The sequence below is a fragment of the Vipera ursinii genome, assembly GCF_947247035.1.
Source record: "Vipera ursinii genome assembly, chromosome: 5".
In the NCBI taxonomy this organism is placed as follows: Eukaryota; Metazoa; Chordata; class Lepidosauria; order Squamata; family Viperidae; genus Vipera; species Vipera ursinii.
Window position 1 is genome coordinate 29,747,970 of NC_139518.1, and position 24,066 is coordinate 29,772,035.

At 37.0% G+C, this 24,066-nt stretch overlaps 1 protein-coding gene across 2 annotated transcripts in view; it reads left to right on the top strand.

Moving 5' to 3' along the window:
* GK5 (glycerol kinase 5) overlaps positions 1 to 23,035 on the top strand; it is a 40,822-nt gene extending 17,787 nt beyond the window's left edge. For both annotated transcript variants that reach the window (XM_083364322.1, XM_083364323.1), the window contains exons 5-16: positions 643 to 774; positions 2,045 to 2,120; positions 3,146 to 3,207; positions 3,291 to 3,364; positions 4,335 to 4,395; positions 6,016 to 6,142; positions 7,370 to 7,474; positions 8,756 to 8,850; positions 12,459 to 12,562; positions 15,228 to 15,287; positions 16,344 to 16,477; positions 17,415 to 23,035. In XM_083364322.1, coding sequence (XP_083220448.1) covers positions 643 to 774; positions 2,045 to 2,120; positions 3,146 to 3,207; positions 3,291 to 3,364; positions 4,335 to 4,395; positions 6,016 to 6,142; positions 7,370 to 7,474; positions 8,756 to 8,850; positions 12,459 to 12,562; positions 15,228 to 15,287; positions 16,344 to 16,477; positions 17,415 to 17,569 — 1,185 coding nt within the window. In that variant the 3' untranslated portion in view covers positions 17,570 to 23,035. The remainder of the gene's footprint in view (positions 1 to 642; positions 775 to 2,044; positions 2,121 to 3,145; positions 3,208 to 3,290; positions 3,365 to 4,334; positions 4,396 to 6,015; positions 6,143 to 7,369; positions 7,475 to 8,755; positions 8,851 to 12,458; positions 12,563 to 15,227; positions 15,288 to 16,343; positions 16,478 to 17,414) is intronic.
* Positions 23,036 to 24,066: the final 1,031 nt, after the last annotated feature.

Sequence of the window (24,066 nt, forward strand, 5' to 3'; positions counted from 1 at the left end):
GTAAAAGAAAATAGGGTTGTTTTGTTCCAGTTATATAAAGAATACACAGGGGGGAAAAAGTCTGTAGACTGAGAAGTTCCCTTGGAGAAGGCATTGGAAGCAGGGAAGACTCTGGAAAGGGTGGAATGGGCATGCTGGTGGGAGATGCAAATAAATCCTGCTTCTTACTGCTAAGACAACTGATGTAAGGGGCAGATATGCGTCCGCGTCCGCTATGCATCAGTGGCAGCTGAGGAAAAGCTGCAAAGAAAAGGTTCGGAAGATTGGGAGCAGGTAGGCCAGTTAGAGATAGTGTTTTGAACTGCTGAGATCACTGTAGTAGGGAGGCAGGTGCATGGGCTGATACATTTTTTTTATAAAATGAGGGAATGAAAAATACTGGGAAGATGGGAAATTGGATGGGTCAGTGCAAAGGTCAGATTTTGTTTTTGCTGAAATGCAGAACAACCAAAAATCCATGTTTAGTTTCTGTTAAACAGCAGCCAATTTTGCAAACATTCCAGAATGCACTGTTTATTCTGAGTTCAATTCAAAATATATATTTCATTTTCTATATAGTCCTACATAAATATAACTTGACTTGAATCTAGTTGGACAGAAGCTTAGGTAAATGTTTATCCTACGAACCTTGTTTTTGAACAGGCAATCCATGGTATTTCTTCTTTGCTGCACTTTTTCACTCGGATTAATAAACTTCTGCTAGCCCGTTCTTTTAGTTTTACGACACAGCATGTCTCTTTAAGACTGGCTTGGGTTTTACAGCATTTATCTGAGGTAAGCCTCATGTTAAATTTCTTTGCAAGGGATTTCCTGTTGGTTCAGAGGTTACTGGCAATAGTATCTAAGAGTTCATTTGTTTTATCAAATTGCCAATTGAAGATGAACTTGATAAATATTCTAGTCTTTTTCAGTGTACTGTTCTCAACATATGATCCTAGACTGACTAGAATATTAGGGTTTAGAGACCAATATATCTGGTTAGCATGCAATTTGTACTAATTTATTTTCCAAGCTCTGCATAGTTATTACTGAGAGCCTGTTTGATGCAGTGGTTAAGACATCAGGCTAGAAACTGGGAGTTCTAGTTCCACCTTAGGCACAAAGCCAGCTGGGTAACCTTGAGTCAGTCACACTCTCTCAGCCCTAAGAAGGAGGCAAGGATGAACCACTTCTGAAAATCATGCTTAGAAAACTGCAGGGACCTGTTCAGACAGTTGCCAGGAGTCAAAAACTGACTTGAAAGCACAAAAAACAAACAAACAAACAAGCATCATAGCTAATATTATCTGATGGTCATTTTATATGGGACTATAAAAAATAGTTTCTGATGTAATAGTACAATTTTTAACATAGACCAATACAAGAAACTTCAAATATTTTATGAAAAATAAAATAAAAATAAATAAAAATAAAATAAACAGCAAAAGCAATATATTGTAGGTGTTAAGATAAAATAGCTTTTACAGAAAGTGGCCAGTGGTCAAATACTTATTTTGTAAGAGACTGAGCACAATTCCCTTCCTCTCATGATTGTTATCCAACCGCATGCTATATGAACATACACATCGTTTGTCATAGCCAATGTACAATTTACAGTGGTAATCTGCTCTTCTCATCTAGCAGTCCTAGTCAGTAGCTAGCAAAGATTCAGGCTGTTTGCTTTTTCTCCCTCCTCCTCCTATCAACATAACACAGTGTGGCTTTGAAAGATATCTAAAAATATTAGCATTGGGATCAGCCATGATGCATGGAGTTGTACATTTCATAAAATCATCAGATTCATCTTCTCAACATTTATCTAGCAGCAATTTCCACACTATGGCATAAAGAAAAGGGTTTCCTTCAAACATCATAAGAGTCTAGAAGGCTTATGTAATTAATAATCTTACTTAAGCCAACCTTTTGGATTGCTTAGGGTTTTGTACACTACTATCAACCCCCTTAAATTTGACTGAGTAGCAATCTAGAACTATTGTATGGATACTGATATGGATTATATTTGCCTTTCTGCAAAAAAAAAAGTGACCTGTGTGTTTATTTGCAGGTAGAACAAGCTGCTAAAGATGGTAATTGCTGTTTTGGAACAGTTGACACATGGTTACTTTATAAACTCACAAAAGGTGAGTACAGTGATTAAATGGGGGATAAGATAATATACCCACATCTCAACCCTAAAATTCTGCAAGTGAATCTTATTCTGACATTCTTCAACCACAGCAGCATTTGTAAAATACAGTAGATCTATTGTCTGCAAATAAAGACGTTTGCAGTGAAAGGGCAACACGTTTTGTCCAAATCTAATCCAGGATCAAGAACAGAAAATACCAAAGTTTCAAAGGTGCAGGCATAAAGCATAGTCAAGAGGCAAAGCAAAGTTCAGGAAGCTGGATGAACAAGGTGAAATAAGGTGTATAATATAAAAGGGGAATTGCAAAATACATTATTTTTAGAATTTTTATCTCAAGGCTGCAGAGAATTCCACTGGAACTCCGTATTTGCTAATTCTAGTCTTTGTCCTAATAGTAATCCATTTAGAAAATATTCGTGCTTCTAGGAAAGTACCAGCTTTAAAATCTTGCCCCTTTTCTCCATTTTATACCTTGCATCACTGTTTGAAGGCACTGCCATTCTCATAGACTTGAGGTATTTTTAGGGTTAAGAATCAGAGTTCTATGCTCAGATGTATCTTTCAGACAATAGATGTCTCATAGAATTTGTGTTATCTGATTCTAAGTCCTCCTCTGACAAGGACACATACAAAGAGACCCCAATAGCTACTTATGGAATCTTTTGCCCTGCAGGTCTTTACACTTGGAGGCGTCTTCAACATGATCAATTTTACAGGCTCTGTAGTGTGTGTGAGATTGGTTACTTTTATAATTGTGCTCTGTATAGAAGATCAAGCGCACCAATAAAAGGAATGGTGATAATAGCGTACATAGAATAACGTTAATTGAAATGCACTGCCCAGTTCTATATTACAAGATAATTAAAATAACCTCTTGGAAAGAAGCAATCATGGTGTTATAATTAAGAATCATGTGACTGATGTATTGTTCAGTAAATCAACCACCAAATTTTAATTTCCATGTTGAACTATATTTGCTTTTTGTTTTATTTTTCAATATCTAATTGTATATTCTAGGTGCAGTGTATGCTACAGATTATTCAAATGCCAGCACCACTGCATTTTTTGATCCTTTTAAGGTATGACTAGTTCTCTCTGCCATGTTGTTGTGGTGTGTCTTTGCACTGTTTTAATTCTTTTTTTAATATGCATGTGTTTTCAGCTGCAATGGAGTGACCTTTTTAGCAAGTTACTTTCCATTCCAATATCGCTTTTCCCCCCAATAGAGGATACTAGGTAAGTTTTAGTTAACATATATTTTTGCTTTTTCCAAAGGAACACATAAATGTCAAAGTAATTATCTATATATGAGCCATGGTGGCACAGTTGTTAGATAGCAGTATTGTAGGCTACTTTTGCTGACTGCCGGTTGCCGGCAGTTCGATTCTCATAGGCTCAAGGCTGACTCAGCCTTCCATCCTTCCGAAGTCGGTAAAATGAGGACCCAGATTGTTGGGGGCAATATGTTGATTCTGCAAACCACTTAAAGAGCGCTGTGAAGTAGTATATAAGTCTCACTGCTATTGCTACTGTTAAAGCTCTCATGTCTGTAACTTTTAAATGAGAAAAATACTATGTCATAGGGCAAAACCTTTTTCAACCAAGCTACCTCAAATAGAATACTGGGATGCAGGACTCCTGAGTGAATGAAATTTGGGGAAATTTTGCATGCTTCAGTGTCACCACGGCATTGCTATGATCAATCCAGTCGCATGATTCTCGATTTCAAAGTTGCCTGACAGCTTCCCACAATTCTGTTGTAGCAGCAATCTCTCTGCACTTGCACCATACTCCCTCACTCTCTCTGTCCTCTGCAGCAGCCACTTACTTACCTGCAGGGAAGGAAAGGGAAGGAGGGAGGAAGGGAAGGAAAGAAGATTTCTGATGCTTGCTTCCATCTTTCCACAAGGAAACTCAGTGGGGAAGCCAAAAGGAAGTTGTATATTGCTCCCACTCCACTGATTTTTTTGCCCACCCGTGGTCTTTCTATTTCTTTGTTTAGATAAAGAAATATTTCTGAAATGATAACCCCAATGGATCTGGGTTGTCTAGTTGAAATATAAATATGAAATAGTTGAAATATAAATATGAAATGGTATCAAAGTTCCATTTAGAATAGAAATGACAATTTTTCTCTGGTTAGTTCATTTATTGAAAATTTATTGAATAAGTTGGAAGCACTAACTTTATTTATCTTTATTTTAAGTCACATTTTTGGATCCGTTGATCCTGAAATATTTGGAGTGCCTATTGCAATAGCAGCTGTGGTAAGTATAGAAACATTTTTCTCTTTGACTTGGATATATTTAAATTTAGTAAAACATACTAATCCTTAAATTTCTAGAGCAGATGTCAAACACAAGGCCTGAGGGCCGGATCCAGCCCATGAAGTGATTTCATGTGGCCCGCGAAGCCATCCTGGAAGCAGGCCGGCTGGGAGCTAATGTACAATTTCGTGGTGGCCATCTACGCTGAAATGCATTCAGTCTTAGCTCCACAAGGCCGTCTGTAAACAGCGAGGAACCAGCCCCTGCCGCGTCAGCCCTGCCCCCTGGGTGCACATTGGGGAGGTATCATCCTTTGTGAGGAATAAAGAAATGTACCACTGCCTGGATGTGGCCAGCACATGGCCCTGCCTACTTTGGGCAGGCTAGGGGCTGGGCAGCTTTGCGCTTCTCTTCAGATTCATGCCACCCGACTTAGCTTCTTGGCACTGTGAGGAGAGCGCCCTGCTGCCTGCCAAAACCAGGCAGGCTGGGGGCTGGGCAGCATTGCACAGGTAACATCAACTCTCATGCTGCTCATGGCATCCCCTTCCCCAGAGCCCACCAAGCCGGATATGTGAAATAGGTGAGGGCCATGTGCTGGCCACTTCCCCAGCTGTGTTTCTTGCATGTTTTTCTCCCTCCCTCATCTCAAATATTTTTCCAGCACTCGAAGGAAGGAAGGAAGGAAGGAAGGAAGGAAGGAAGGAAGGAAGGAAGGAAGGAAGGAAGGAAGGAAGGAGAGGGAGGGACGGTCTGATGGAAGTCCTGCCTTAGTCCTTCCCTGCTACCCTTTCACCATCCCCTTGCCCCATCCTCCCGGCTTATCCTGGGGGGGTCTCCCATCCTATTGCTAAGGAAGCTTTGGATACAAAGCCAGGTCTCCTCACATGGAGAGGGAGTGGGCCTCCCTCTTGACTTTGCCCTCGTACCCATCATGAGCAACCTGGCTAAGGAGAGCAAGCACAGCAGCAGCCGCCTTGAGGAGGAGGTAAGTACAGCTGGGCGCCCCCTTGGGGAAGTGGGGCTGGGCTTAGTGCTGTGGGTGTGGCTGGGCTGGGCATTTGACCTCCGTGCCACTGTCCAGCCCCCCTCCCCTCATGGCCTGAGAGGAACAGTGAGGTTCCTCCAGTGGACCATGCCTTGGCACTTGCCCCGGTCCCATTTCCTTCTGCCAGAGACCCTCAGTTCTGTCCCACAACTGCCCAGGCCCCCTTGACGCGAATGATGTAGAGCTAACCATGCCCACCCAGTAGGCCACATGCACTCCAGTCACACCCACCCAGTAGGCTACACCCACCCTGGCCACAGCCATCCGGCCCCCTGAGGGTAACCACAATGCTGATACGGCCCTCGTTACCAAATTCTAATGCTACTTTAAATAAAACTTTTTAAAACAAACATATATAGGGAGAGAGAGAGATAGAACATCTATTAACATTATTTTATCTGACTAATAAAATGGAAAATTACATATCTTCTTTCCATTCTATTGCTTTTCATTTTTTTTAAACTTGGCACATTAGCTTTTCAACACAGTAAAGTTATGATGCACTTCTAAATGTTTAAATACTAATTTCTAGAGTAGCTGTTGATACCTCGCTGTCTGATTTTTACTTGTAGGCAGCAGACCAGCAGGCAGCCATGTTTGGACAGGGCTGTTTTGATACAGGTGATATAAAAATCACCATGGGGACTGGTACTTTTTGGGATATTAATACTGGAAGCAACATTCATGTATCTAAGAAAGGTAGGTTTATATGTTTCTGGTTGGCAGGAACAATTGTGGACACAGTTTTTACAATGAAATAAAAATAATTTTTGTATAAATACAATGTTTTATAAATTGAATCTTAATTTAAATTTAATTTTAAATGTATATAATTTTATAAAATTTTATTTTATTAGAATTAAAATGATTAATAAAATTAAGTATATTAATTATCAAGTAGTAATCAAGAAATCTGTTTTAGTCATAGCACATGGATAACTAAAGTTTTAGAACTGAAAAAAGCTCCATTCCCAACTATGTATTTTATCAGCTTTGTTCATTATTTATGCTAGTAAAAATAAATCTCAAAATATAATTCTAATAATTCCTAAAACTACTTTTTTGTTCCAACTGATATAGGCTAAGTGTACTTATAGGTTTCACTTGGTCATAAGAAAGAAAAAAGCAACACCATAGTAAGAAAGACTTCCTTATGGAAAAGACTGAATATAGAAGATTGAATTCAACCGAGAGTATAAAGACTATAAAAAATTTATAAAATATTATTTGAATAAGCTGCTTAAAATATTTCTTTGTTTAGGAGACCCCATGTAAATATGTCTCCACATTTATTCAAATAATGGAAGAATATATAAATATGAAAAGAATTTAGATTCTAATGCAGCTTATTGCTGTGCTGTATAATAAATCATGAATTATCTTATTAATATAAACTACAGATAATTCTTGATTTATGACCAGTTGATAGCATTTGATCAGTGCTATCAATTGGATTGTTGTTCCACTACACATTCAATTTGTTTTTCTTTAGGAATTAAGGAAGTCAGCCTTTCTCACAAATCTGCCTTAATGCATTAACCATTGGTTGAAGTTACAACTTACCCAAAAATGGGACTTAGCATGTGGATTCGAAGTTCCAGCATTTGAGCCCCTCTGTAATTGTGTAACTCATAATAAACTCATTAGAGTATGAAATAAATCCACTGCTGCTTTTTTTTTTTGCAAAGGACTGTCCCAAGTTTCCAGTACTGTGGAAGAAGAGGAGGAGTCTGCCCTTCCTTATTCTTCCATCCTATAGAGAGTCTTAATTCTCTGGTTATATTTTCACAAGTTGTAGGGGAATTTGGTGAACATTATTAACATGTCTTCCATTGGTGAAGATCTGCATTTAATCAAAGGTTTTTCTGTGAATGTAATGGGCCTATTGTGGCATATCTTTGAAAAATTATGTTTTGTTATTTCAAGGCTTATATCCCCTGGTTGGTTGGAAAATTGGGAATGAGATAACCTACTTAGCTGAAGGCAATGCTTCTGATACTGGAAATGCTATCAAATGGATTCAGAGTTTAGGTGAGTGTAATTATTAAAGCTGAATTATTTAAGCCTATGAATGATAAAGTAAAAAGTAAAGTAAAAAAAAATATCAGCATGTTACTGGTTCTTATGTGGATGGATTTTTTCCTTTCAATAATTCTGAAGATGTAAATTATAGCAGTTGTTTTTTACTTTATTTATGATCCAATGCCAAATGAAACACCAAATAAAGCAAATATGAATGCATTTAAAAGCTTGCATTTTATACTTTAAAACTGCATACTTTGAAAAGTAATGATATGCAATTAATAATATTGCCTGTACTCTGGCAGAAATATATTTTTAGATTTAGAAACCCTCTGACCCCAAAGATGTTTGTACTTTATCACCACGCAATGAAAGCTTTGCAAGATTTTACCACAGCATTTGCATCTGTATTGCATTTTAAGAGGCAGATTGCAGGCGAAGGAATAATGTCTTCCACAGTATCAAATAATAACATTCTGCTAACATCGGATGTTTTTGCTTTGACATCTGTATTGTAATCTGCATTGAAAGAAATTCATATCTAGCTATATGCTATGTATATTTAAGTGCAATACTAACTTGTTAAACCAAACGCTAATTCTTCCATATGCAAACACTGCCAATAGTGAAAAGATGGAATAGCATTTAACATTTTCCTTTCTCAGGGCAGTAAGGAAGTGCACATCAATGACTTTTTAGAGAAACTGAAAGGGCCATTTAGATCACTTTGGCATAAAGAGGTGCACAACACCTGAAATACTAGAATATTTTCCCATACAGGTAGCCTTAACTTACCATCGCTAAGCAAGGCAACTGTTAAATGAATTTTGCCCCATTTTGCAACCTTTTTTGCCACAGTTGTTAAGCAAATCACTACAACTGAAGTGAATCATGTGGTCATTAAGCAAATCTAGCTTTCCCCATTGACTTTGCTTGTTGGAAGCTGGCTGAGAAGGTTACAAATGGTGATCACATGACTCCAGGACAATGCAACTGTCATAGATACATGCCATTTGCAAAGTGCCTGAAGTTTGATTTTGTGACCATGAGGATCCTGCAACGCTCATAAATGGCCATAAATCCCTTTTTTCAATGCCGTTGTAACTTTGAATGGTCACTAAATGAATGGTTATAAGTTGAGGATTACCTGTACTGAAAAGATAACTGATGTAATCATCATAATTAAAGGATCAGAAAGGACATATATTTTCTTGGAGTGCATTGATAATTATGTATAGAAGTTTCAGAGTTGTTGATACATATTAATTCACATCTTGTCTGCCTGTACAGAACTTTTTGACAATGTTGAAGAGACATCACAAATGGCACATAGCCTAATAAGTTCAGGAGGAGTTTGTTTTGTTCCATCTTTTAGTGGTTTGCAGGTAAAAATACTGCCTTTGATTTATTTACTTGAGTGACTGTTTTTCTTTTATGTGTGTGTGTGTACACACACACACACACACACAAACACACACAAACATACGCACACACACACAAACTTAATAATTTTAAAAATACGAATCCCAGGCATATTTACTTAAAGTATAAAATCTTCGAACACCGGGATGGATACAGTTAAGGTAGTCAAACCAAAACATTCTAGTTGTTGCATGATCAGTATCTTCTTTTTTGAATGAGTCGTGTTATCCTCTGTTTGCTGTATTTCTTTTGATGGATGATCTGAAGACAACCCCAATTGAACAGATATGGGCGAACCAAGGAAAGAGAGCACTGCAACACACATACACACCAACACACAAAGAACGTCCAAATACAGCAGGATCAACTAAATCAGATAGTAGAAAGCAAGGGCAGCATATGAATAAACAAAAAACATTGGGGTGGCTAGTCCAGGGATCAGATAAAGATCAGTGGATAAGCACTGAAAGAAAGTCATACGTGCAAATGAATCGGGGCGGGGAGCTGTTTGCAGAAATCATGGAAGGGAGTCGAGGGAAACCCAGGCATAGCACAGAATGGCCAATCACAAGCAAGGAGAGTAGAGAAGGAGGACACAGAGAACAAGGAAATACAAATACCAACAGCTATGACATTGGATGAGGAACAACAAAAGAAAACAAGATCAGTTAAGGTAGTCAAACCAAAACAGATAGGGAGGAGAAAAATTTAAAATAGGGACAGTAAGACCGGATTGCAAGGGAAGTGATGTGAGACAGAACAATCACGATTGGCTAGAGCAAGGTCCATCACGTGGCCAATGAGCAGAGCACAGAACCAAACAGACTTACCAGCGGTTTTTCAAACCTTCAATGCTTTCTCTGATGATGCTGGCAGAGGACCAGCGAAAGCTTAGGTTAGGTAGATATGCTTTAAATGGTTACTTTTTATTGCTTATTATGATCTTTTAGCAATAAACGACTGTTTTTTTATCCATCCTGGTGTTCAAAGATTTTATACTTTAAGTAAATATGCCTGGGATTCGTATTTTTAAAATTATTAACAATATAATATACAGTCATGCTCGAAATTGTTGGCACCCCAGAAATTTTTCCAGAAAATCAAGTATTTCTCACAGAAAAGTATTGCAGGAACACATGTTTTGCTATACGCAGGTTTATTCCCTTTGTGTGTATTGGAACACAACAAAAAAAGGGAGGAAAAAAAGCAAATTGGACATAATGTCAAACAAAACTCCAAAAATGGGCCGGACAAAATTATTGGCACCCTTAACTTAATATTTGGTTGCACACCCTTTGGAAAAAATAACTGAAATCAGTCGCTTCCTATAACCATCAATAAGCTTCTTACACCTCTCACCCGGAATTTTGGACCACTCTTCCTTTTGCAAACTGCTCCAGGTCTCTCTTATTGGAAGGGCGCCTTTTCCCAACAGCAATTTTAAGATCTCTCCACAGGTGTTCAATGGGATTCAGATCTGGACTCATTGCTGGCCACTTCAGAACTCTCCAGCGCCTTCTTGCCATCCATTTCTGGGTGCTTTTTGACGTATGTTTGGGGTCATTGTCCTGCTGGAAGACCCAAGATCTCGGACGCAAACCCAGTTTTCTGACACTGAGCTCTACAGTGTGACCCAAAATCCTTTGGTAATCCTCAGATTTCATGATCTCTTGCACACATTCAAGGCACCCAGTGCCAGAGGCAGCAAAACAACCCCAAAACATCATTGAACCTCCACCACATTTCACTGTAGGTACTGTGTTCTTTTCTTTGTAGGCCTCATTTCATTTTCAGTAAACAGTAGAATGATGTGCTTTACCAAAAAGCTCTATCTTGGTCTCATCTGTCCACAAGACGTTTTCCCAGAAGGATTTTGGCTTACTCAAGTACATTTTAGCAAACTCTAATCTTGCTTTTTTATGTCTCTGTGTCAGCAGTGGGGTCCTCCTGGGTCTCCTGCCATAGCATTTCATTTCATTTAAATGTCGACGGATAGTTTGCGCTGACACTGATGCTCCCTGAGCCTGCAGGACAGCTTGCATTCCTTTGCAACTTGTTTGGGGCTGCTTATCCACCATCCGGACTATCCTGCGTTGCAACCTTTCATCAATTTTTCTCTTCTGTCCACGACCAGGGAGATTCGCTACAGTGCCATGGGTTGCAAACTTCTTGATAATGTTGCGCACTGTGGACAAAGGCAAATCTAGATCTCTGGAGATGGACTTGTAACCTTGAGATTGTTGATATTTGTCCACAATTTTGGTTCTCAAGTCCTCAGACAGTTCTCTTCTCCTCTTTCTGTTGTCCATGCTTAGTGTGGCACACACAGACACACAATGCAAAGACTAAGTGAACTTCTCTCCTTTTTATCTGCTTTCAGGTGTGATTTTTATATTGCCCACACCTGTTACTTGCCCAAGGTGAGTTTAAAGGAGCATCACATGCTTGAAACAATTTTGTTTACCCATAATTTTGAAAGGGTGCCAATAATTTTGTCCGGTCCATTTTTGGAGTTTTGTTTGACATTATGTCCAATTTGCTTTTTTTCCTCCCTTTTTTGTTGTGTTCCAATACACACAAAGGGAATAAACCTGCGTATAGCAAAACATGTGTTCCTGCAATACTTTTCTGTGAGAAATACTTGATTTTCTGGAAAAATTTCTGGGGTGCCAACAATTTCGAGCATGACTGTATATACACATACATATACACACACAAACATATATATAATACACACACACATTTATATGTGTGTGTGTAATACACGCACACACACACACACACACACACATATATATATATATATATGTTAAATGTTTGTTAAGCATTCAGAATACACTTGCTTAGTCCCAGACACGGGATAAATCTTACTTCCTGTTTCAGCCTAGCCCAAGGCCATCTTACAGGCAGTAGCCACAGCAGTGGCAGCTCATATTTGTGTAAATTTTTTGGCTTGCTAACAAAGAATAAAGGGAGACCGATAAGATCATTTCAAACTTATTTGTTCTCATCAGTCAGCCATACCCTTCTGAGATTCGAACCTGGGCCGACTGCATCTGAATGCGGTGGCTCAGTGGGTTAGAACGCTGAGCTTGTCGATCGGAAGGTCGGCAGTTTGGCGGGTCGAATCCTGAGTGCTGCGTAACAGAGTCAGCGCCTGTTACTCGTCCCAGCTTCTGCCAACCTAGCAGTTCGAAAGCACGTAAAAATGCAAGTAGAAAAATAGGGACCACTACGGTGGGAAGGTAACAGCGTTCCGTGCGCCTTTGGCGTCTAGTCATGCCGGCCACATGACCACGGAGTCGTCCTCGGACAAGCGCTGGCTCTTCGGCTTTGAAACAGAGATGAGCACCGGCCCCTAGAGTTGGAAATGACTAGCACGCATGTGCGGGGGAACCTTTACCTATATATAATAGACTGCTTACTGCTGTTTCAATTTTCTTCCTCTTACTATGCTGCCTCTTATTGTCACATGCAACCTTTTCTTTCCGTAATGTTTCAGTCCTTTCTTGAACTATTGTATATAGAACATATTCCTACATATTTTATTTTAATATCTATTTTATTTCAGATACCTGTGAATGATCCTTATGCATGTACTTCTTTTATGGGTATCACACCTTCTACTACTAAAAAACATCTTGTTCGAGCTGTGTTGGAATCCATAGCTTTCAGGTACTTAGATATACCCTGTCAACATGGTTGGGCCTGTTCTCAGTATGCCCTTGTACTAGTTGTGTACATATGGGCATCCACACTAACTACATTCCAGCAGTCAATACAAACAATCTCATTTGGTTTCTATTTGTTCAGAATTCATCGTTTTTCCAAAAATTACAAAGATAAATGTACAATGTATCAATTTCCATTGCTGTAGCTCTGTACTTTTGGATTTCTTCTTGGAATAAACTTGTTCACAGCCAAGGGAAGGCAACCAACTCCCTTAAAATACAAGCATGTCCATATAAGAATATGAATCACTATCATTATATTCCAGGACACACAAACTATATAAGCTCAAACCCTTGTTCATTCTAATGACTTTTTAACATTTGCTTTGTTTGCACATTTCTTTCCTGTACCTTGTATTTTTTCCCCCATGTTCAAATCCACTTCTCCATTTGTATTTTGTTTTTGGCTCTCTACAACAGGGCTTTTCAACCGGTGGTACGTGTACCACTTGTGGTACTTTGCCACATGGCAGGTGGTACGTGATTGCTAGCCAAGTGTAGCAGGGGAGGGGAATGAGCCTAAGCGAGCCAAGCCTCTGGGAGAGGCAGCTGCATCTGCAGGCCTGTCTGGTCTCAGCAGAAGTCCCAGGAGCCAGGAGGGCTCCAGCTGATTGGCTCCAGCTGATTGGCACTTCCAGAAGCAGCTCGGAGCTGGAAGTGAACTGAAGAAAAAAAAGGGGGGGGAGAGAGGAGAGGCTATAAAAGAACGTGGTTTGGGTGGTGGAAGGGGAAAAAAGACAACAGGATAGGTTTAATCCCTTTAAACCAGGAATGTCAAACTGACGGCCCACGGGCCGGATGCATCATGACAAAACCGCACCCTCCCCATTGCCGGCAATGGGGAAAAAGTTGCAATATGTTGCACGACATTACGTGACATTGCAAGTTTGACATGCCTGCTTTAAACAAATGTAATTAGTTTTACCCCTTTAACTGAGTTTTGTCTGAGGCTTTTAGAAAGTTTTCTTTGAAGGTAAACTGGCTTAATTTAAAGCTAAAGCTTTTCACAATTGCTGGAGCATTTCTATCTTGGATTGCAACATTGTGACATGATACACCTGAGGCAGCTTAAAGAGAAAAAAATGGAGTTTGTGTTTCTTTATTTTCTTGCTTTGCGCTTGATTACTGTGTCTTTAAGGGTACAGGGAAGGGATTGGGAGGGTGCATTTTTACTACACTGTGGAAGAGCTCAGAAGGGCCAACCAGCTAGCTCAGGAGTCTACAAACTAAGACTTGTCGATTTCAACTCTCAGAATTCTTCAACCAGCTATGAGGGCTGAAAAATTCTGGGAGTTGAAGTCCACAAGTCTTAAAAGTGCCAAGTTTGAAGACCCCTGAACTAGCTGGTAGTGGTGCATATTAATAAACATGGATAAATTCATCATACATTTGTCAGTGCAAAGGGAAAGTGATTCAGCAAAGGAACAACCACCAAAGAATTTAAAACTGGTACTTTTTTTCTTTTTTTCTACAGTTTGTAATAGCTTATTAGATTATAGAATAAAATACAAAAATACGAAAGCAAATGGTAGGACACAGTGGGGAGGAAAAGGGCGGGAAATTGAGGGGGAGAAGGGAAAAAGAACAGAATTTCTCTGTTGCAGCAGAAGGAAACATTAACATCGAACCTCAACTTTTTACTTTTCCATAATATAATAAACCAGCCATTTCTATAACAACAAATGAATATAATCAGTAAAATCCAAAATCCCCCCCCCCATTTTTTTAGTCATCAAGTTTTTGACACCTTGCTAAACACTGGTGGTACTCAAATATTGTCATGTCCTAAAAGTGGTACAATCTGTGAAAAGGTTGAAAAGAGATTAAGACAATAGATTAGATAAATGGAATTTGTTTTGCTTTGTTCCTTGCTGATTAAATTTTAAATTCAATTTGAGCAACTAAAATTTAAATTATAAGTTGGGTTTACGTTATTTATATTACTTTTTGTTGGCAAATAACAAAATATATGATCACTGCTATCAGTTAGGAGATGCAAAAATGCTTCAATAATTTGATTACTGAGAAAGCTACATTATATTAAATATATTGAGCTTAATTATCACCTCTGCCTTTGTCATATAAAGCATAAGATGAAAAACAGAATTCATATATTCTAATTTGGGAACAGAGGTTATCTGATATAATGACTATGGATAGACTAAGAATATATTGGTATTAGGTTTAGACTTTTGTACTAATAACACTTTCAATAATAGGATCATTGGAATTCTCATTAATTTTTCTGTCTTTAAAATTATACAAAACTACTTAGTTTATTAACTTTTTGACCTTTAATACTTTTCCTGCTGAAATTTTATTTTCTGGGATTTTGTTGAATATCTGATGTATACTGCTTTAATCTTATGAAAAATGTAACCTAAAATGTTTTCAAAGAAAAAAAACTAGCTCAAAAATCTAGAGCTCTTGGTTTATTAAGCAGTCTAATTTATTTTACTATAGCTAATTTTAACTCCCTTTTAAAGATGTGATTAAATATCTAGTTAATTTTGATAGTTGTTCCTTATGACATCTTATGCTTATAATATAATTGTTACTTACTATATTGCACTTTATTGAATTTCTCCCTCCCCATCTATTTTTTCAAGAAACAAACAGCTGTACGATATCATTACAACAGAGTTGGGCATTCCATCTATGTCCATTCGGTATGTTTATATTGTATCAAAAATATTCAGTGTGAATATGAATAAATATGAATGTATATATTAAATAAGTTTCGTTCGTGAACTTTAGGGCCCAATGGTTAAGTCAGAGCCAGTATAATTCTGTTGTAGAGCCATCTCTTGCTGTAAGCTCCTGATCAATAGATTTGTAGCAGCCGGTAGAATTGTTAACGAAACTGTTGTTAGTCTCTTAGTGGTATTTGTGTACAGTAATATTTGTCAAATTGCTATTTTCCAATTTATTCTTTGGAAATCTAGGATATTTAGTTTAGTAATCTTCTTGTAGCTACAAAGTATGAAATGGAAAGTAGTTAATGTTACCTTTAAGAATGATACATTTTATCAGAACAAAGTACATACTGGAATATTACATTCATGACTTGAGGGAATCATTTCTACATATTACATCATACATCACATTTACTTCCATCTCCCTTAGCTGTTCTTTTTCAACTAGATTGAGCTAGACATTCTTCAAAGCATTGCCATGTCGCCACGTTACATATTGCAGCATTGTATGGTTGCAGTATTCTAAAATTGTGGGTACAAGAATGCTGTACCTGTTGACAGAGAGATGCCTTTTGATATGCTGACAAATCCAACCAATAGCAATGCTGACTTTATTATCACTGTCAAGCTGGAAATAGGATCCTTCAGAAAGAATATTATCCTGACAAAACCACATTGAATATTTCTACAGCGGTCAGTTGAACTACCTACTGTTCAACAAACTTGTGAATTTTATCGTAACTGGATCTTATCCAGTTATTAAAGATTCCAAATTAGATTCTCGTCAGGTACATCTGATGAAAATAAAATATAAAACTAAACATTTTCCAAGCATGGAAAATCTCTTGATAATTACACTCAGTTTTATTTAGAATTTAGAAAACCTAAGAAGCAATTCCACTAGCTACATAGTAGAATACCCATTTTGCATACCATTCTGATATTGCAGATGACAACACTGCAGTGTTTAAATCATATATGTTTTATAGAATTTGAATTTTATTTTATTTTTTTCTCCCACCTCAATAGAGCTGATGGAGGCGTCAGTAAAAATAGTTTTGTGATGCAGATGACTTCTGATTTAATCAATAAAGCAATAAACAAGCCTGACAGTACAGACATGTCTTGTCTTGGAGCAGCTTTTCTAGCAGGCCTCGCTATTGGTACGCTTTACTCTGAGTATCTGGGGGAATCTGTTTCAAGAGAAATGGTCATTTATTTTACGTTGTACAAAACTGGTAAATAATAATGATACTTTTCAAGAGTATGCCATATAGTTTTTGTTATGGTCCATCAAGTCAACCCTTGGAGGTGGGGCATGGGTGGTGGTGGTGGTGGTGGTGCAGCCTCCCTGCAGGCCACGGGAGACCGCTGGAGTGGCTGTAATTTCAGAACTGGGTCATAAGCAAAAACTTTGAACAGTTGCTAAGTGGTTGTAAGTCGAGGACTACCTCTATAAATTCACAAATAGTTTTAGTTACACAGTCAGATATCTCTGAAGCAGCCAAGGAAACCTTTGTTTTTCAAAAATTATTTTGCAATTATTTGAACAATGTTGACTATATTATCCATTTGTTGGTTTGTTTGTTTAAAAATACTTACATAGCTGCCTGTATTGTAGCAGCAATACTGGGGAATGCACAAAACATTAAATCAACAGAAACTTCCAAACTGTAAAATAAAAATCAATTACAATTCTATTAAAAAATATGGCACTTTATGGCAACACTTTCCTATACATCCCCGCACCATCTTCTGCTCCAACCTCATCCTGCCTCAACACTTGTGGGAAGAGTTAGCTCTCCAAACTTATGGAAAATGAGAGCTGGGGACCTAGTGGATTCCTGGGAGAAGGGTGATCCACAGGGCAGGGGCTCCTACCCACAGAATAGATAATTCTGCAGAAAAACCTATAGATTATTATTTAACAGATTTATTCTGCAAGTTAGTTCTGTAATATGAAAAATATTCCAAATATTCAAACATTCTGTTGTTTATATTCTTCAAACCAGATTTATATATACTTCTAAACATGTTTTAATACAGAAATTATGGTCAACGTAAGAATGACTATTTTATGTCTTTTTGTTTGTTTTTTAGGATTTTGGACTGACAAAAAACATCTGAAGAAGTTGAGGCAAACTGACATGGTTTTTAAGCCACAAAGGGAGCCAGAGGAGTATGAACCTGCTATGAGTAATTGGATAAAAGCTGTCTGCCGTTCTCTCTCTTGGTATAGCCAGGCATCTCAATAATTAATATTATTTATATGTTGGACAATATAACTAGCAACTTTGTTTCTGCTTTAGACTTAATTGTACTAAGAAGTTACTGTACTCGGACAATATTCAAGCAATACAAAAAGTCTCCTGGAATAGTATTGAGCCCCAGGTAGTAGTCAAGAGACTCAATGTCAGAGTGTATTGTTCTAAGCAACGATTATTTATAATGGACAAAGTTGATTTTATACATGAGATCAGTTTGCAGGAATGTTCAGATACCACCCTAGGAGATTTCATATGGAAAATCTAAATCAAAATTGTATCACAAAAGTTATTTCCGCCTAGATAGGAGCATACCACATACCTCTGTTTTCTAATGTAAACCATCTCCTTTTGGTAGAAATACATTTTTTGGCATTATCTCTTCCTACTCCATGCCTAAATGAAAGAGATACAGATGCATCCAAATAGGTAAATTGGTTCTAAGATTGGAGACTGACTGTCTAGAGTGAAAAGTAGTAAAAGCTTTTTGTTAAAAGATTTCTTTGTGGTAAAAACCAGTAAGTTAAAAGTAAAACATGATCTAGAACAGACATGTCAAACTTGTGACGTCGTGCAACATATCGAGACAGTTTTGCCATTGCCAGCAATGGGATGGACGCGGCTTCTGCATGACGTATCCAGCCCGTGGGCCGGTAGTTTGACACCCCTGATTTAGATAGCAACTATTTACCAAATGAGGTTTCGAACAGTAGAATACAGAGACCAGTAAATTAGCATGTGACTTCACTCACCTTTGCAATGATGGCCTCATTTGTTACGGTTTTAAAAATGCATTTTGGTGAAATCTGAAGTTTCCAAATTGCTTAATTGGAAATTGGTCAGCTGTTTTCTATCTATATGAAAAAATTCTGACTTTCAGATTTGGACAGCATGGTCAGTATTGTCCAGAAACCTATGGAAGTCCTCATATTCTGACCTAAGGAAAATTAGGTATACCTACCTTGTTATTTAAGAAATAAGCAAGAGTTTTTAGAATCTTAACTTTAAATTTAAACAGAAATGAAAGAAGCATCTCTCATGTGTTTATTCAAGTACTACATGTTTGAACTTTGAGACCAAAAATAGATGTTTTTTTTACTCATCAGATAAGCCCAAAGTGGATCTCATTGTTACTTTTCCTTCCCTATGCACTTCACTACCTGATACCTCAGAACTTGAAAACTTTATAGTAGTCACCATCTCTATGCAGTATGTAAAATATTGAAAGTAGAATATTTGGGAAATAGTGCATACCAGCTTAATGTTTTCTGTGGTAATTTCCAGATTACTGTAGTTAGGGCCATATATTGTTATGAGCCAAAATAATACATATTTGGTCTTAATTTTGCATTAGAGCATTGGCATACATGTGAAAAAGACCACTATTACTTCTTCAGATAATCTAGATTTAGAAAGTCCTAGCTGAGAACAATGTTGTATACCCAGTGGTGGGATTCAGCCGGTTCGCACCACTTTGGCACAATAGGTAGCTAATTTTTTTGTTGCCCATTCCCAGAATGGACTTCCGGAATGGCATCCATACAGAGAACCGGTTGCTCACATAATCTATAATCAATTCAGCTCAATACTCATTTATAGAAATTCAGGAGATTCCTAGTTTTAGGAAAAACTAGAAAATATCAAAAGTCTTCGACTTACAAAAATAATTGGGACCAGAATTTCAGTTGCAAAGTGATATGATCATTTAGTGAGTCTTCACATTACTGGACCCAATTTTATTATTATTTTTACTGTGGTTGTTAAGCTAGTCATGTCATTAAGCAAATCATGCAGTCATTAAGTGAATCCAGCTTTCCAGTTCACTTTGTTGTCAGAAGTTAGCCAGGAAGGTCATAAATCGCAGTTGTGTGACCACAAAATGCCACAACCATCATAAATGAGAGCCAATTGCCAAGTGCCTGTATTGCAGTCATGTGACCACAAGGTGGCACAAGCAGTTTAACTTCAAGGATGGGTTTTAAATCACTTTTCTCCCAAGGTGGTCACAACATCAAACCATCATTAAACAAAACGTTGTAAAACAAGGATTACCTGTAAATTTATAAACTTTATCTTGGCATAATTTTGTAGTGAAATGAAATTAATTTTATCTCTCAGAGATTTCTGAGCCATGTATACTGGCTATGCAGTGACATATCTTTGGTCTGATATATATATATAACCTTTGCAGTAAGGCAGTCCTTTTTTTAAAAAAAAAACAACTTTTTATTAATTTTCCAATATTACAATAATATCTTTGGAAACCAATGTGGTGTCTGAGTTACAATAATTCCATTACATACAAATATTATTAATACAAATCTCCAACTATTACAGCCAATATTTCCTCTCTTTTTTCGCATAATACATACTGTCTCATTGAAATTAATATACTTCTTATTCTATCTATCAGCTACTTAATAATTTTATATGTCTTATTTATTTTGACATTCCATCTTTTGGACCATCAATAACCTTATAAATTTTCCCAGCTTTAATTTTGCATTGATATTTAAATTAAATTTTTAACATTTTTTATTTCCAAATTTTTAAATGAACCCAATTCCCTTTGTCACAACTCCCCCATCTAGTATTCCAGATACATATCATATCTATCTCACTTTTATATCAACAGATTAGTAATACAATATGATATTCTTGTTTTCATTATAATTTCCAAATATTATAGATTCACTAGCCAAAATTTCTCCCATTTCAGCATTTTTCCTTATGTCCACTTTCTCATATTTAAGCTTATAATTTTTGTTCTTATCACTACATCAAAACATGTTAATTATATTACATCAGTACACACACACACACACACACACACACACACACAAACCTCAATATTTCAATTTAATATTTATGCATCTAGGTTTTAATTAGCCAACATACGGGTCTTGTTTACTTATGTATAGTCTATTTTAAACCTCCTAAATATGTCCACACTCCATTCTTTTTCAGTCTTATTCTGGCTTTTTTCCTTTGCCAAATTGTCTTCCATGTCCTTGCTTCAGGGTCCTCAAATAATTCTTGTATTATTGTATATATTATGTCATATTGATATGACCATCCAGTCGCCATTTTTGAAAGGCTGAAAGGTCTGGCAGGACTACCAGATTGCCTCTTTATTTTCTTCTCTTGACGTAGTTGACCTCAACTGTTTATCTTTCCTTCCATCTGTTTCTCTTCTTGATCTTCAAATTCCTTCTGATTTATGTAGCGGTTTTTTTCCTCCATCCAAGTTTATCAGATTTTTTTCTGAATTTTCTATTGTCTGTACTTCTTGGGCAGTTAGGTCTTCTGTGATAATATTTAAATGTTCAGTTTTTTCTGTTGTATTCTGTATAGGTAGGTTTTTAGTTGAGTTTTCATATCTAAGACACTTTCTGATTTTTTTTCTGAAAACTTATTTCATCACCAGCTATAACAAGAGTTTGGTAAGTTATTTTCAATATAGCAGAAATTTGTTTTTGCATTTCTTCCATAGAAAAGGTCTGTTCCTGATCTTCCATAGTGGTGAATTGAACTGAAAGCTTTTACATTCCCCCCCTAAATTAAAAACAGAGCTAAAACACTCACAGCTGGTGTTCAAGGTCACATAAATCTTATTTTCTGAACTGTCAGCCAACTCTCTTTTCTTTAACAATAATAAATTGCAATGTCAGGTTTAGCCACAAGATGTCACTCCAGTTTAAGGAATTACTTTAAATCTCAAAGTTATTTCAATGCTTTTGGTTTTTTTCTTCTATTTTAAGAGGAAAAACCCAGGCTTTCAAATAAAAATAGAAGATAAAAAGTAGATAATCAAAAATCTTTTAATCCACAAGCTTTAGGAAATAAAGTTCCAATTATTTTTTCAACGTTTTCAAAAAAGCTCCCCTGTATATTCAATGGTCGCTGTTTCTAAAATCCCCCTTCCCTCTCCACAGGGGAGAAAGTACTTTAGCAGCTTGAATAGGTACAAAAAAGCAATTAGGATTTATGAGAGGTGATCTCACCCAGTCCTTACCACGCTGCTTTGAAGTTGCCAGATGGTGAGTGTGACTTTGGCTGTGTGCAGCCTAGGGACGAGCCATATTTCTATGGCCGGTCCTTTCATCCATCGATTTGGAAAGATCGCCAGCTCCAATGGGAGAGTTGCTGTTCTCCCGTGATCCAGCAAGAGCCCCTCCTAGCTGGTTGCCTCTTTGGGGTGACTTTCAGCCCTTTTCAGGGCCCCTCAGTGATCCAAAACTGAATGGGGGAGAGAGACGAAGTCTCCAAGCCGTCCATGGCAGCTGCGTGGCAAACCGGAAGTCGACAGTCCTTCATCTACAGCCTATTCTGTGATAGCTCAATATATTCATCATAGATAAATTAGAACTTAACAGAAGAAAAATACAAAGTAGGAAATGGGGTTAGGTGAGTTAAACATTTATAGACAAATCTCAAAAAAATTACACAAAATTTTGTTGCGAGTAGTAATATGCAACAGCAATTAAGTATGAAAATCATAAGCATATATTTTTCTAGGCAGAAATTTTATTGCAAGATTCTGATTTATGGTGCTATATTTCATAATACCGTAGTAAAGGTCTAAGTGTCAGAAGAAAGAATGGGAACAACTGGAAGCTCTTTGAATATCTGCATGTTAGTACTTTGTGTCTTGAGCCAGAACACAATTAGTGAATTATATTTCATCTACATTTTATACATTACCAATTATAGTAACTAGAATACTTTGTGTGAATTATAGGACTGATCTATATCTGGTCACAAGAACCAGTTTAAAGGTCCCTCCCCTCAAAAAAAATATAGGCCAGTCCTATGTGCTATTTAATTGAATTAACTATTTCTAAATATATATATTTAATATATTTTTAATTCTGTAATAAAGATCATTGTAGTATTCTCAATTAAGATGCCGATTAATTTGAACCACTACTCTGTTCAAGTAATCTGTACAATAATATTGTATACCTAACAACTATATTTTGTGCTTACATTTTCATATGTTTTCTAAATTGAAACTAGCTGTTACAAAGTGCTAAATCAAGACTGCTTTAATTTATACTGTGATCTATTACTTCAGATGTATGTACTTGAATACTCAATTGTAAATACAAGATCCAGTCTCAAAATATTTTGAAACTATAAATATAACAGACCGATTTTCAGTGTTGGCATTTAAGACGAATCATTGCTTTTGAATAGTTTTATGCCCTTGCAAGTGGCATTGTCCTATGCTGTGAAAATGGTAACTCAGAAAGGAATTGGGTCCCAATAGAGAAAAATCTGTTCTACTTAATTGCTTTGAGCTGAATTCCCCTAGGTCTCCAGTTTCTTTAGTAAGGTACTGTTATGTTTTTTTTCTGACTTGGGTGCAACTCAGTGGATTTTATTCCCAAATGAAGAATTATAGAATTGCAGCATGAAACTTTTAATTGCAATAAAAAGTAATGTCTTCTTCAAGCTGAGCTTTGATTTCAGGTGACTTAATGGATACAAATATTCTATATGAATTTCTAGGCAGCAATAGAGAAATGGTTAACACTTTCTCTGAGGTATTTCAACTTCTTAGATCATCCATGGACCTGGAATTTCTGTCAAATCTCCCATCCAAATAGTAAGCAGGCCCAATTCTGCTTAGCTTCCAATGCCACACCAATACATTCTGAGCTTGTCATATTTTCCTTGATGTTAAAAGGTTTATAGTTAGCAAGACCAAGAAACAAAAATGAGATGTTTCAGGGTGGTATCTATAAAAGAACTCTGGGTTAAATAAAGCATTTTGAAGTCCCCATCTTGATAATACTCAATTAGTCTTTTTAACATAACATTTCTCTCATGACTTTCACATCTGAGCTGCCTTTTTTGAGGTAAAGTTTCTAAGGCCATATCCTCCACTTTCTTACAATGGCCTTAGCATAGTCCAATGTAAAGAATATATCTCATTTCGTGTACACATTATGAACAAAGTGCATCAGATCACAGTTCTCTGTGTTCTGACATTAGTGAACACAAATCCTGAGATTCTTAAGTCTATAAGATACAAAGGAACACAGAAAACTATGTTTTTACAGAATGATGAGTACCTACTTCAAATAGAAATTACATCTCTGAAAAGAAGGAAGCCATAACACACGACTTGCATCCAAAGGTGTTTCGACACGATTTTTATCTTATAATGGTTCCATCTCATAGAATTTTATATAATCTATAGTGCTTCCAATTGTAATATCCTATACTCTCCTGCTGCTTTCTTTCATAGCAAAACAAAACAAAATGCTGACAAGGAAAAAAACCAGCTGCATAGAGCAGGACCATCCTTTTTGGTGATCTTAACACTTAGTTGATGTAGCAAAATTCAAGATGGCATGGGTTCTTTTGACAGCTGCAACACACTGCTGGCTCCTACTTAAATCTACCAGGATGCCCAGATTTTTCTCACCAGTACTACCACCCAGCCAAGTATGCGCTATGATGTTCCTATGCATCTCTTA